General features: G+C 39.7%; 1 protein-coding gene across 1 annotated transcript; it reads right to left on the bottom strand.

Annotated features, from left to right (window-relative positions):
- Positions 1–294: 294 nt before the first annotated feature.
- Positions 295–2,825, bottom strand: LOC149047022 (uncharacterized). Its single transcript, XM_089204212.1, has 2 exons — positions 2,507–2,825; positions 295–1,113 (listed from the first exon to the last, which is right to left on the bottom strand). Exons 1-2 carry the CDS (start codon positions 2,823–2,825, stop codon positions 488–490), a joined length of 945 nt encoding a protein of 314 aa, XP_089060338.1. The 3' UTR covers positions 295–487.
- Between the last annotated feature and the right edge of the window lie 11,091 nt (positions 2,826–13,916).

Raw genomic sequence — 13,916 nt, forward strand, 5'->3', positions numbered from 1 at the left:
TGTGATAGAGTGTTAAATTTGACCAGCAAACAACATTTTAGGGAGATCCACACCCAAATATGCTACGCAGATCTTTTTTTGGTTGTCATGCAGTGTTTCTCTTTTTCCATCATAGCCGGGGTAAAGATAGGAGGGTGAAGATGTGGATTAGAGTGATTCAGGAAGGATTGGAGTGAATTGGAGTTGATAGGATTTGATTAGGGCGAATTGGCAAGGATAAGAGTAGACTGAGGTGAATCGGGATGCGGACATCTGTTCCAGAACTCACCATAGCTGTCTGTACATAAAAGGCAGTTTGGTTCCAAAGTTTTTTATTTTTTAATGATCTCTCGTTATCATTTCAAAGTCTTGTTGCTAAGGAAACACACATATGCCAAAGAGGAAGACACTTCTTCACAAGTCTCTCATTAATCAGGGGTATTAATTTATCTACCTGACTCTGAACAGCTTGTTCTCATCGACATTCTCTTCGTAATGTAGATAGTTCTTAGGTCGCAGGTGGTCGACATTCCTCTTCCCCAGGGAACAAATTTACTTTGGCATCTGGTGGTGTCGTCAAGAACTCCTCTAGTTTGCGCACGCTCATTTCTGTTTGATGAACATTCGATCTTTTGTTTTGATTGTTGCTCATCATTGCAAAAGATTCTGCTCTTTTCTTCTCGTCACCTGGTACTTGCCATATACAGCAAACAGCTGTCCACAGAGAACGAGGAGTTACAAGTGTTATTGTACCTTGCACAAACGTATCCGTCGGAAAGGGCTTAGGAAGTACATTTGTAGAATCCTTAACAGCTATCCCCTCCGGACTAGTGACAAGGCCATTTTCTGATCTGCCAGTCAAAAGGTAGAGGGTTCCATCTTTCTTGCCACAATTGTCCTTTGCATAATTTTCCACTTTTGTCTCAAACTTCGTCAAATAAAAGTTCGACGCTGCAAACTGAGGTACTACATTGGTAAATGTGTAGGTAGCGTCCATGAATTTTTCGTTAAAGGAATTTATCGCTGAGGGATTCAAATGGCCTTTGGTTAATTCTTGGTTTGGACGTGATCCTCTAAGACGTTCTCGGTTTTTTTCGATTGCTTCCTTATAAGCAATTTTGAGATCAGGAACACCTGTGAATATAGATGTTATAGAACGATAAACAAAAAGATTATGATATTTTTTTGGTATCAAAGAAGTGTTGTACACTAATCTTAAAACTGCATCCCCTCCTCTTGTATAACCGTGAGGGTATGAAGTCAAACTTGGTGTTCCGTTAGGCAAGAAATATATTAGAGATCACCCACTAGTTGGCCCCACAGACCTGAAATAGGTGAGGTCGGCACTCGCTGATGGACAGTTCTCATTTTCAGAATATCATTAACGCTTGATTGCTTGGCTTGTCCTGCCGGAAAGGCACAGGATGTATACGTGCTCTGCAAAGCGTGTCAGTTTACCGAGGAGGCGAAAGGGGTTACTGCGTGATACGGGATGAGTGTTTTTAATTTTCATGACTAGTTAAAATGCGAAATTGAAACCCCGTAAAATGTGAATATTTTGCTTTTCACTATACTGGAACCCTACAGTTGTTTCTCCTTTATTTCGTGATGCGTTGTTTACATTTTCTACTAATTCTACCCCCTCTATAGCTGATCGAAAACTAATCGAAAATTAAGGAAGACTCGACTTTAAATGATAAATTACGCAGTCTTTTCAGCTTTGGTTAACTAATGCCTCCAATGCTAGAGAGTTAAAGCGGTGATTTCCCATGTTTGACGAGCTGTATTGTTTGTTACTTTTTGGAAAAAAAAAAAAAAAAAAGGGGGTAGAAGAGGGGCATCAGTCTATAAAATACATTGATGATGAAGAAGGTTTATTAAAAGTATTCAAAAATAGCACCCAAGTGGTGAAATACATGTGAATTTACAAGCATACTTCAAATATTTAAAAAATACGAAAATCTTACATTTGACTTCAAAATTAAGAGTCTAAAGGGACTGGGAATTACAAGAGTCAGTAGTTATATACCAATGAAAAAACGCTTAGGTTTGCTTGACTACAAGGACTGGGCGTTAGACGCCATTGTTGGAAAGAAAGATTTTTTAAATCTTTCGGTCCGGCATTTAAAGAGTGATACATGGTTTTTGTTGCGCAACTCATAAACGTGGCAATCGGCGCGCTTTGGTGGAATAAGGTGGTACAGCCGTGACACAGGCACACAGATACCGTCCCAAACTTTCTTGCAGAGTTCGTCTCTTCTCACATTTAAGCGAGTGGAGTTTGCAGCCACAATGGCGTCTTTGTAGCTCAGCGCCGGAAATAATATACGCAGAGCTCTTTTCTGAACTCTTTCGATCATGTCCTTGAGGTAAATTGGTAGGCTAGTAGACCAAGTGACGCAGGCGTATTCGAGGACCGATCGTACCAAGGCATAAAATATGTTAATAAGGTCTTCGGGTGGAATTCCGGACCGCTTGAGCACTCTTAAGATGTAAAGACGTTTTGAGGCTTTGGAGACAATCTCACGCACGTGCTCATTCCACCCAAGAGTGTCGCTGATAGTGACTCCAAGGACCTTGTGTGAGGAGACCCGTTCTAAGGGACGTCCATTGACGCACAAAGGGCCAAGATCTGGCCGTGTTTTAAGCGAACAAATCACAAGTTCCTTGCACTTCTTTGGGTTGAGGTTCATATTATTGCGCGACGACCACTGTGCAATGGCGTCAAGATCTTTCTGAAGGGACGATGTACCGCCTGATGGGATGACCTCGGATATTGTTAGGTCATCTACATATTTCCAGTGGCTCGATAGTAATGGAGTTTCAATCGCGAGATCGTTAATCATCAGGAGGAACAGGATGGGGCCAAGCTTAGTGCCCTGCGGGACTCCAGCGTGCACGGGCAACCAAGGGGATACAATGTTCTTAATCTTAACAGCTTGGCGACGGCCATAAAGAAAACTGCAAATCCAACGGATAATAAAACCTCACCTCAACGCGGGTTGTGGTTGAAGTTGAACAGTATATCTCAGTATTTTGCAATACCTAATCAAATCGCAAAGCAACAATACCGGAAGAGCTAAAGCGTTGTCAAAGGGGAGGAAATTGTTGTGATTCAAATTTGCCGGCGGAGGGAGGGTTTTGAGTGAAAATAGGATGAAAGGAGAGAGACTGAGCGGCCAAAAAGACAAGAAGTAAAAGACGTAGAGCGAGTCGAGAGAAACGGGCAAGAAAGTTAGAGAGGACGCCAAAATAGGCAGAATACGGTGAAAGGAACGCGGTAGAGCTGTCAAGAATGGTGATCATGAGTTGTTGAGATACCGCCACCCCCTGTCTGATGGACTTGGAAGCACTGGCTGGCAAAAGAAGGTTTGGTCCCATACGTAGGCTGCATCAAGTACACGGACCAAAGCTGTTCGCAATGTTACAAAAATTGGGAGAAACAGTCCAACTCGTTTGCAAATGAGCAGTTCGTCGAGAGAAGCAAGCCTGTTACGCAACTACTCAAGAAGAATAATCTTCCCACTTTCACGTCGACGAACAAGAAGATCGTTTCAAAAGACAAGATGAAAGTGGGAGTTTTGAAGGATGACTGTGCTTTATTTTTACGGCTTTACATAGCTTGTCAAATTCATGATGGAAACACGGAACATTTCTTCAAGCATGAGAATCAACCATGGCCGCCATCACTTTCGCAGCTTGGTTAGCTTAGAGGACGACGTGTTTGCCCAGCACATCAGCAGAGATCAACGGCGAGAAGGGCTGACTTAATTTGGGATGTCTATCAGGATGATTCACTGAAGAGATCGCTGCGAGAAAAGAGGGGTTCTGGACAAAGGAGCAATATACTAACATCAACAAGAATTCCTGCTGACTGAAAAGGCTTTCTATGAGTGGTTTAATCACAAATATTTATATTCATTTTATTTAAAGTGGTTTCACTGAAGGTTCCCTAGGATAAGAGCATCTACTCTACCTATGACAAGAATATCCTATCGAGTACTGAAAGAACAGAGATGAGCTTACTTGCGCCTTGCACACATGAAGAGGAAGATACTCGCCTTACGGTCGAGGCACTCTATGCAGCCTCAAGCGGACATCGATGAAATAGAATTAGAAACAATGATACCGATGTTGTTGTACTTGCTATTTCAGTGGCTAGCACTCCTCCAACAGATGAACTCTGGATCACCTATGGATCTGGAAAGAATGTACAAAATATCCTAGCAATATCCCTGGGTCCTGATAAGGCCTCGACCCTACCAATTTTCCATGCACCAATTGGGTGTGATACTGTTTCGTCTTTTTTTAGAGGGCGTGGAAAGAAAACGGCTTAGGATGTGTGGAACTTGTTTTCTCAACTGACGCTAGTGCTAAAAGTCCTCAAAGCATCACCACAAGAGATCACAGAGGAATACATGGCTTTCCTTGAGAGGTTTGTTGTCCTTATATATAACCGTAAAGCAGCCTTACGAAAGTAAACGAGGCGCAACAAAAGCTCTTTTAAAAGAGGTCTAGAAGCTTAGACAGTATCCCTCCCACTGGATCGTGACTTGAGCAACACGTCAAAAGAGCAGTGTTCCAAGGAGGCTACGTATGGTGCCAAACCCTCCTTTATCAGCCAGTGCTTCCAAGCCCATCAGCCTGGGGGTGGCGACAGCTCAGCAACTACTGGTCGCCATTCTGGACAGCGAACTCATTTGATGTGGATGCAGAGCCTCATGTAGAGAACCATGCAAGTTCTTAAAGGCTAATTCGGCATGTTCTGGTTTGTGCGACTGTGGCGGCAACTTCTAACAGCCACAAATATTTACAAAGTACGGTGTCACTGACGACCAGAGTAGATCGACTAAGAATTATTCATTACATTAATCATTTGTTGAATTTTGGTTAGATAGGAGAACATTTTAGGATCTCACCCAAAGCGCCGTTCAGAGAGGTGTAGCTGAACAATTTACTACAAGTATCCCAAATCTGTTAACCAAAGCTTATTTATAATAGCTGGTTAATTTTAATAAAGTAACGGACGAGAACGTCAAATCAGCCAAAGACATAAGCTTGTTGTTTCTAAGGTAAACAAGTTTTACCAATCGTGATTCAGAAAATAACGTAAACAGATATATTTAACGTTTAACCTCAGGGCACCCAAACATTATGATAAATATCAAAGAGGATAGTACCATAATAGCATAAGATGGATACAAATGGATAGAAAATGAGTCGGTTCTTATGTTTGAAGGCTTTTGTCGCAAATTTTCCTAAGCAATGTCGTTAAAGAGGATTCTTTTATTCTTAGCCTCGTTTCTATGTTAGCCAGTTTCTAACATGCATGGTTCTCGTCACCAGAAGTTAATTTGGACTGACCCTATATCAGAAAATGTTAGTCTTAGGGTCATAAGTTTTGTGGCAAAGTTTCATGCTTTTATCATTAATTTGAACAATTTTGGTCTATAACCGCTTAGCTATAAGAAGTTTAAGTACTCCGGCTTTTCATTAATCTTTGCACTCTCGAGTTTCTCATACATTTCATCGTCACTATCAACTGATAATCGGATTTCCTGTCGTACAATTCAGGTAAGGTTCCCCTATTAGACCATTAATTTTAAAAAATAGATTCGCTGACTTCTTGGAATAACGTCAGTTGCGCGCTATTAGCAGGCTTACAAAACGTGGTAACCTATCTCGACCCAGGAGTTTCGCTGTCAACTATGCGGCGGCGTGTGTGGATGACGTAAACAAAGTTGTCTCCTATGTCGTTGTTGCTGTCTTGGACGAAATATCTGCCCCAGAAGTAAAAAAGCTTCCTGTGCGAACTGAAAATGACACCTGTTTTGACGTTGGAAGCATGATAGGTGTATTCAGCAAGAGCAGATTTCAATTTGAAATGAAGCAAAGGAGAACTGTCCGAATCGGGTGAGTTATTACTCTTTATATTTGATTGTGTTGAATGCAATTGCATGAGCAAAATTTCCCTAGGTTGTTTTATTGGGCAGGTCGGCAAAGGCTGACCTGTGGAATAGCTCTCATACAGCCTGGCATATATAAATACTTGGCTTCTTTACACGTCATACATAACATCCAAAATTCTTTCACGTTTACGCAAAACTTGAGACGATCACGTTTAACACAAAAGTGGATCACCAGTGTCCACTAAATGTTAATTAAAAGTTTAGTGGAGGAAATAAAAATTAGAGGAACGAACTTCATGTATTTACATTCAGTAAGTTATCATAATTACTAACAGTAATTGACGATGCTTTTCAACAAAATTTTGTAGGATTTACCACATAATCACTCTCTACCTTTGATTTGGGTTGAAGGTTACCCAGTGCCCATAATTCAGGTACATACGTACTTGGTACTTATAATATGGGCTTGTGATCATCTGCTTACCTTCATTCAGTTTGGATGCTTGATCATCCTTTCCTCATGGTGTGATTAGATAATCAACCACATTAGCCACAATGTAAATACATGCTCACCCACTTCCCTTTATTTGGTTACCTGATCCATATGTTCACATAATTTGGATACATATTCACCCCAACCTATGATTTATGTGCATACCCAACTGCTGGGTACAGTGCATGATAATCTTGTAGCCTTGACCATTAACCCCCTAAAGTGAATGGCATGTAATTTCTCTTTGTAATATCCATACATTATCCAGCATGCAGGTCAAGAGAAATGACTCAAACAAATCACGACAGGATTTGCGAGTTATTAGGAGACTTAATTTTGCCAGCAACGAAGTAGCAGTTCGTGACGATGGCGAAACAGATTCAGTTGACGCCTTGGCCTTAACAATGCACCAAGCTAACAAAATTTAGGGTACAAAAAGAATCGCACTCTCATTCCGTATTCTGATTCTGACGTGGAAAGTGTAAGTGCTTTTGCTTTCAAAATGAGAAAAGCAATCAACTAGCTCTATAACTGAAATTGAAATATGATTTAGAGACTCTGTCTGTTATATTTTTTAGCTAAAGTTCAGATCCCTGGTGCTGCTGTTGATAACAACGTAAATATGCCTTGGTTAAACCGAGGATGAATGATCCTCGCTACTAGTTTGATCTGCTCCCGTGTGGTTATCCATAGTGCCACAAGCTTATGACCTAGAAGCGTCCAAACTCCCCTATATTACCTAAAAACAAGCTGGGGTTTATTAGTCGGCCGAAAAATTGGGCAATTTTTGCCCAAATATTGAATTAGAAGTTCAAGAAGTGTTTTCCTTCGTAAAAACTCACAACTAATCACAAAGAGGTATTGAAAAGCTTAAAAGAATGGAAGATTAAGGTGTAATCTTTACATTGGGATGCACTTGATAGGTCATGGTAATTTATTTCCCTTAAGGGAGTGTGGGATAGCATTTTCTCAAAAAAAACTTGAGTTTAACTCCACACTTAAATGTGGCGGTCGGTGATAGCGCAGCGGATGCGAATTAATCAAGAGGATTGTTTTGACGATGTTCAATCCCTGATCGAAGAGATTTCCACCAGTAAACTTAACTAAAGTGAAAATAAGCTTCTGAGGTTTTATCGAGACAAAAGGATATTTCAACATTTCAATCCTTGTGCTTTCGAGTCAGCAAGGTGATAAATATGAATGGCAAACCTACAATTTCCTTCGAGTTTTCGAGAGTTGTAAAAGTTGTGATCAGAAGTTAACTAGACTGAGGGGAATGATATTTTCAAGAACTGACTTACTTATAACTTTTCTTGGACTGAATGGTTGATACTGACTGATCGGCATGAAAGTAGTGTTTAAATTTCAGACGTATAGCTACACACTTTTTAGTTGATGAGTGAGAAATTTGTGAAAATTCTGCCGATTAGACTTAAATAACACTTGTAGCAAAATTCAAAGTGCGCACAAAGTTAGGGTTTGTCAATTAGACTTTGTACAAGCTTTTTCTTTTTCAAAGACAAACATTGTAGTTTGTTTGAAGGAAGGGTTTTTACTCTCATAGTCAATTTTCGTGTAGTCGGCTCGTTTAGTAGACGGATTTACTCTCTTGAGAGACTGAAAGCAAGTTGTCTCCTGCTGAAAAATTACAACTTTTTTGGAAACAATCAGGACGCAAAAAGTCAATTTTATGAGACGTGTCTTTTTCTCCGCAGAAACAACCACACGAACGACTAAATTAGATAAAAAGATATATTCTGATACAACTCCCTCGACAGATCCACGGTAAAATGTGTTTAAATTTTGCATACAGCGTTGGCATTATGCAATCTACCTGAGAGCCAACGTAAATAAAATTCTGTCGGAAATTTTTCGGAAAATCCCCGCGTTTTGGAATTCATTCTTAATATTTTTCTCTGTCGACAGAATTTTTAAAAGTCGCTCTCAAGACATTGGGCGGAGCGAAGACAACATGCCAAAAGGGGAAAAAATTTATTCAGCGAAAGCGGAAATAATGCCGTCGAAAGTTTCAAATTTCCAAACATTTTGACACGACAAGGTAGGCAACTGCGCTTACCCAGAGGCTGTACGCGAGAGAGAACATGCAAGACGCACGGGACATTCTATGTTCGCATCTTCCTGTTTTCTTGTTTTCAATTTTTTTTGGCTAGAAACTGTTACCTTTTGGATGAATGGTGTTTGTTAATGACTGTGGTGTCATTTGCCTCCGAAATGATGAATAATTTTTGCTAAAGTCGTCAGTTCTTTTGTTCCTCGTGGCGTGGATCGATTAGCTCCTGTTAGCGCCCGACTCAAAACTGCCACTAATGCTTCTTTTCCACCAGTTGAGTATAAATGGCGAAGATCCTGGAAAGGCCACTTTCGGCAAGTTTTTGAATTAGGCTTTGCTTTATTAGCCCGTTGCCACTTTGTGAGAAGAGTTTATCCTTGAACGTTTGCATACGTACTAAACGTTCGTCCAAGTACACCATTTATTCGAAGGCGAAGGAGGCCGGCTTTAGATTGTTGCTGTTTACGATATCTGCTTCTGTCAACCTGAGCGAGGATTCAAAAAGTACGCGTCTGAGAGCACATACATCTTCTAAAGCATTGTGTGCTTGAAAATTTTCGTCAAACAGTGACTTAAAAACAGATGGAAGATTGCTTTTGGACGCTTTTCACCTGGATTGAGCGACTTGTGTCCACTTTTGGTAAGTGTTTTTGACGAGGTGAAGGCTGACTGCGAAGGAAACGTTCATCGAAGAAAGCATTTGTTTGAAATCCAGTCCAGCACATTGCAATAGCATGGGAGTGTCAAAAACAGAAGGATTTTGACCGATCAAGACAGTGTGGCGAGTTGTGCTACTTGGGCCAACACCAGAGAGGAAATTTACGATATTTGCAAGGCATTCGCTTAGAGGTACAGATTTCACAGGAGCGTTTCCTTTGAATAATGTTCTCCGGCCATTTGTGATTTTGACTGTAAGTTTGTTTACTCAGGATGCATAGTGGCTGATGTTGTGGATTGGTAGTATACTAATAATAATAATAATATATAGTTATTATAGGTGTTTCCTCCTTTTGTAATTGCAGCTATTTGACAAATTTCTGCATCTTTACGTAAGGAAGTTGTCTATGTATCGAATACAACAAATTTATATTTAGTTGAGTTGTTGAAACAAACTTTTGTTTGTACTGGGCGTTTTTTAAACGGTGGTACCATCCTTTCGTATTCCAAAAACTTAGGTTTTGGCACAGACAAAGTTGACTGAAGTAATCTTATAATGGAATCGTTTGCTGTTATGTCCAAATTTAGACCAACACTAGTTTGGTATGTGGTGCCTTCTCTAGCCTCACTTCTGCTGTTTGCACTCAATTTATCACGATGTGGTTGTGATCGTCGCTTCCTGAATAAGATCGAATATTTTCTTATTTTATCTTTTAAGTACTTCTGATCTGTAGCTTTGTTATGAGCGATGCAGTGATCATCAGGCTGTATATTTACTTCCCTTAAAGTCTGGTTGAAATAATCTCTCCCTTCATTTGTCTGACTAACGCCACATGCAACCCGAAAATCGTTACTGTCACGCTCACCGTAAAACCTGATTTTGGGATTTTTTGACCCCACGACATTTTTAGAGGCTTCATTACGTTGTGAATTTATTGCTAGGGCTAGTTTTTTAACTACAATATCTCTTCAATAGTCACCAAAAATAGCATTCAAGGCTGCCTCCAATGCATCACCATCACTGTGTCTATAACTTTGCGGATCATTTTTGAACTGACACCATAATTCATCACTCTTTTCATGTTTCCTAAATGCATGCGGCACAATGTTTCTTATGGCTGCTTGAAGTGAATCTGCATTATCTTTGTTTTGGGCCACACAATATCCAAAACATTTTCCTAAGTAATTAATCACTTTTGTTGAAAGTGTGGAGCAGCCTGGAAATTTTTCTTCTGACTTGAGCTTGTACAGCCTCGAAGTCATGGACCGTTTTGTATGAATGATATCAGACTGCTTTTCAACGTCATAGGGAACTTTTTCGCGTATGTGAGAATGAGTTGTGATGTCATCGTCACCAGTTCTCTTGTCTTGAATGAAACATGACTTATAGATGGAATGTTTAGTGTTGATGTTATTGCGCTTAGATGGGTGTGTCCAACACCAGCATGCAAGGCACCAAGTACTGCCCTAGTGTCAACATCAAATGCTTGTGGCCCTCTGTGGTATGTTTTGTGAGACTTTGATGAGGAGATTTTATTTTGTGCAACGCAGAACAGACAGTTTACCATGAAGATGCTTGCAAGACCAAACTTTTTTTCACCATACAACTGACTAAAGGGCAAGGGGCCTAAGAAAAATAAATTTGAAATTCATTTAAAATTATAAAAATGAGGGATTTTAATTCTAGATATCCTATTACGGTATGGGGATTTGCATTTAAGAAACCATCTCGTGACAAAATTATAGTGTTTGCAAGAAGAGAAAGGTCATTACATAGACAAGTTGTTAAAACATTTAAATATGATCACTGGTATGAAATCTATGGAAGTCCACCAAATTACTTGTGCCAGTTTCTGCATCATCAATGAATGGCCTTTTTACCATTGAAATTTTGCTAGTACTACAACAATTAGAAAAATCGATCTTCTGTGTATTTAGATACCTGCCTAAAAAATTATTTGCCACCTCTCACCACTATACATATGGACAGTGGAAAATGGTTACTGCAAAATTTTATGAGTATTTTTCTTGTATCTTGTTTACAACTACTACACCTTTGAAGTCCCTGTCTGACTACTTCCAAATCAACAATTCTAGTGCCAAGTGGAAAATCATCCACAGTTTTTAGCCTCTGAAAGTTAAACAAATAACGACCGCTACAGTAGCAATAAATTGTATCTTCGCCCTGGAAGGTAGTTTCGTGATGATTTATAATTTGTAACGTTCACTATAAACAGTATTTGCAGCACCTACAATAAACTTACCAAACTAGTTCTTCTTACTTTTTTTGACTCATCAAGGCTTTCTTGTTTGGAATCCATCATCAACTTCGTTTTAGCTTTTCCTGCTTTGATGTTTTTATTAGCCATTAGCTTTTTGTTTTGCCTTTCCTGTTTTGCTCGATGTCGAAAATCGACCCGTACTTGGATCGCGCAGGAACCCGGAACTAATCGGCGTGGCACATGCTCGATCTTCTTGGTCTTTACGAGAAGCAGAGGAATCCTCTTTCCCAGCACATGTTGCATTATCAACTGAAGTTATTACAAACGCTGTTCCCAAAAGGATCCCAGAACAAAGTTTCACTTTGACTTGTGGAGAGTAAAATTACAGCGATGTGAGGCCGGGAAGATAATTACGTTTTTCAAACGATTCACCTGAACTTTTAACTCTTAACTCATTTTCTTTGTGAAGAACATGGTAACTTAAGAGCGTGTCCACGAGAGCACCGGGCAGTCGTGTTACATGCCATCTCACCGATTTCAATGAAACTTTGCCAGTTTAAAGGGTCTGCCCCAAAACTCAAAACGACAAACTTGTTCCTGTTTTGGGTTATTCCGGGGGGAGATAGACCACCCCCCCAGTTTTTCTTGGTTTTTTTTCTTGGGAAATCGCTTCAAAATAGGTAAAATGTATGAAGCTCTCACTGCGATGTTATTTAACCAGTTACTCTGAGAGTTTGCACACATATTTTTACACCTTTAGTTAATGTCCACCGCAAGTATCTGTCAATTTGATTGACGGCTTGTCAATCAACAGGGGTAAATATACGACTGTGTTTTTAGACTTTTCGATTCATCCAAATATTTGATAACTTTGAGGTCAAATATCTCCCGTTTCCAAAAAGCTACAACACTAATCTTAATTACTCTTTATAACCCATTATTTCATCTATGAAAATCATCAAAAAAATATTTGAGCACTACCGTATTTTTGCCTTGGATGCTTTTAAAATCTGCGACTGTGACAAGTTTCTCTCAACAACACTTGTCACGCAATTCTTGCTCTAGGCGGTCACTTGAAAAAATAAACCTACATTTTTTAGCTCTTTATACAAGATGATTAATCAAGAAAGGTAAAAAATGTGAAAAACTTTCGAGATTTTTTGTAGGAATGGAAAATTTCATGTTTAGAGAAATGCATGTAGGCGAAAAATCGAAGAGAAAATCGTAGTGTTTCTTTCTTCAGTCGTTTGTTACTTTGGAGATTTGCTAAAATCAGCAGATATGGATTTTGTACGGCACAAAACATTCATTAGTCTATAATTTGATTGTTTATTATCATCACTTCTCATTTTAGGAGATTTTAAAGTCACATGCTGCGTGTTGGTTGATATTACAACAAGTTTCAGTGTGCTACAACTTCGGCTTTTACAGACGAGAAATTCTGCGCTCTCGCTCTAGAGCAAATATCAATAGTTCTATTAGGCTAAAAACTGTGCTTCTATTCCGAAAATAAAACTAAAATAGTGTTTTCGTTGTCACTTACCGCCATCGAACATTTCCATGCAGAACTCCGCTAACTTAACATCTGTTGCGTGACCCGAAGACTCTCCGTAGGAATTATACAAGCGCGTTGTTCATGCAGTCTGCTAGATCACAATTTCAGAATAATCTGCAGATCTCTATGATTATTTGCCTGCTTCGATCGTAAAATATCTACATCTCTCTAGATCGAGTGTTGCCGGCGTTTAATTACGCGACCTGTAAAATTAATTAAGAATGAGCCAGCAGTAATTTGATCAGTAGGCTTCCTGCAAATTTCACTTGATGAAATCCCAAGACATATTCAGTTGTTTTCGTGAGCAAAGACAATGAATAAGAAAGAAAAGTGAGATGCAAATGTCTTTATTATTATTATTATTTTTTTTAGCCTAATAGCAGCTGTACCCTCTCCTGCAGTCTTCGTCTAAATTTTGCAAGGTCCCTCCTTATCTTCTGCCTTGTTCGGTCCGTTTCGACTTCTGAAGTTAGATCATTGGCATCGGCCTCTTCGTCCTCATTCATATTTACAGAGGGGGACCTCGTCAATAAACCAATTTTTGTTACGATAGATAACCAGCTAAAGTATCGAGCGATTTGCTGTTGTATCAACCGGTCATTCTTAGACAACATTTCTGGCTGGTGTCATCTCTTAAACTCGATATTTGGGAAGTCATATTAGAGGCGGTTGCCTTACAAGTTTCCTCCCCTGTCCAGCACACGTCTAGGAGATAATTCTTTGCTTTCTGAGAAAAGATGGCTGTTTTTTGTGTTTTCCGAAGAGACCATCGAAAGTCCACTTGGCTAGTTGGGGATTGTTCGCCAGAATTTTACCTGAGGTCCGACCTTGAACGTAGCCATCCCCTATAGAATGGTAAGCCGGTCTTCGTCCATTTCCTCTTGATCTTATCATAGGCGGATTTTTTTTTTGTCAGCTTCACTGTGTTTGTCTTTGTTAGGGTGCTTTTGGATGGCAGCCAATGACTGAAACGTTTTGATACATCCTTCCTTTTAGCAAGAATATCTCGCTTTCTTGTTCTGTCTGTGAC

This window comes from Pocillopora damicornis, chromosome 4 (genome assembly GCF_964200805.1).
Source record: "Pocillopora damicornis chromosome 4, jaPocDami1.2, whole genome shotgun sequence".
In the NCBI taxonomy this organism is placed as follows: domain Eukaryota; kingdom Metazoa; phylum Cnidaria; class Anthozoa; order Scleractinia; family Pocilloporidae; genus Pocillopora; species Pocillopora damicornis.

What these genes read in the sequence shown, in the direction of transcription:
- LOC149047022 (XM_089204212.1), bottom strand. Translation starts at nt 2,825, where the DNA reads ATGATTAACGATCTCGCGATTGAAACTCCATTACTATCGAGCCACTGG. An exon ending in TGGGTGGAATGAGCACGTGC is followed by an intron (nt 1,114 to 2,506) that starts GTGAGATTGTCT and finishes CTATATTCACAG; the next exon opens with GTGTTCCTGATCTCAAAATT.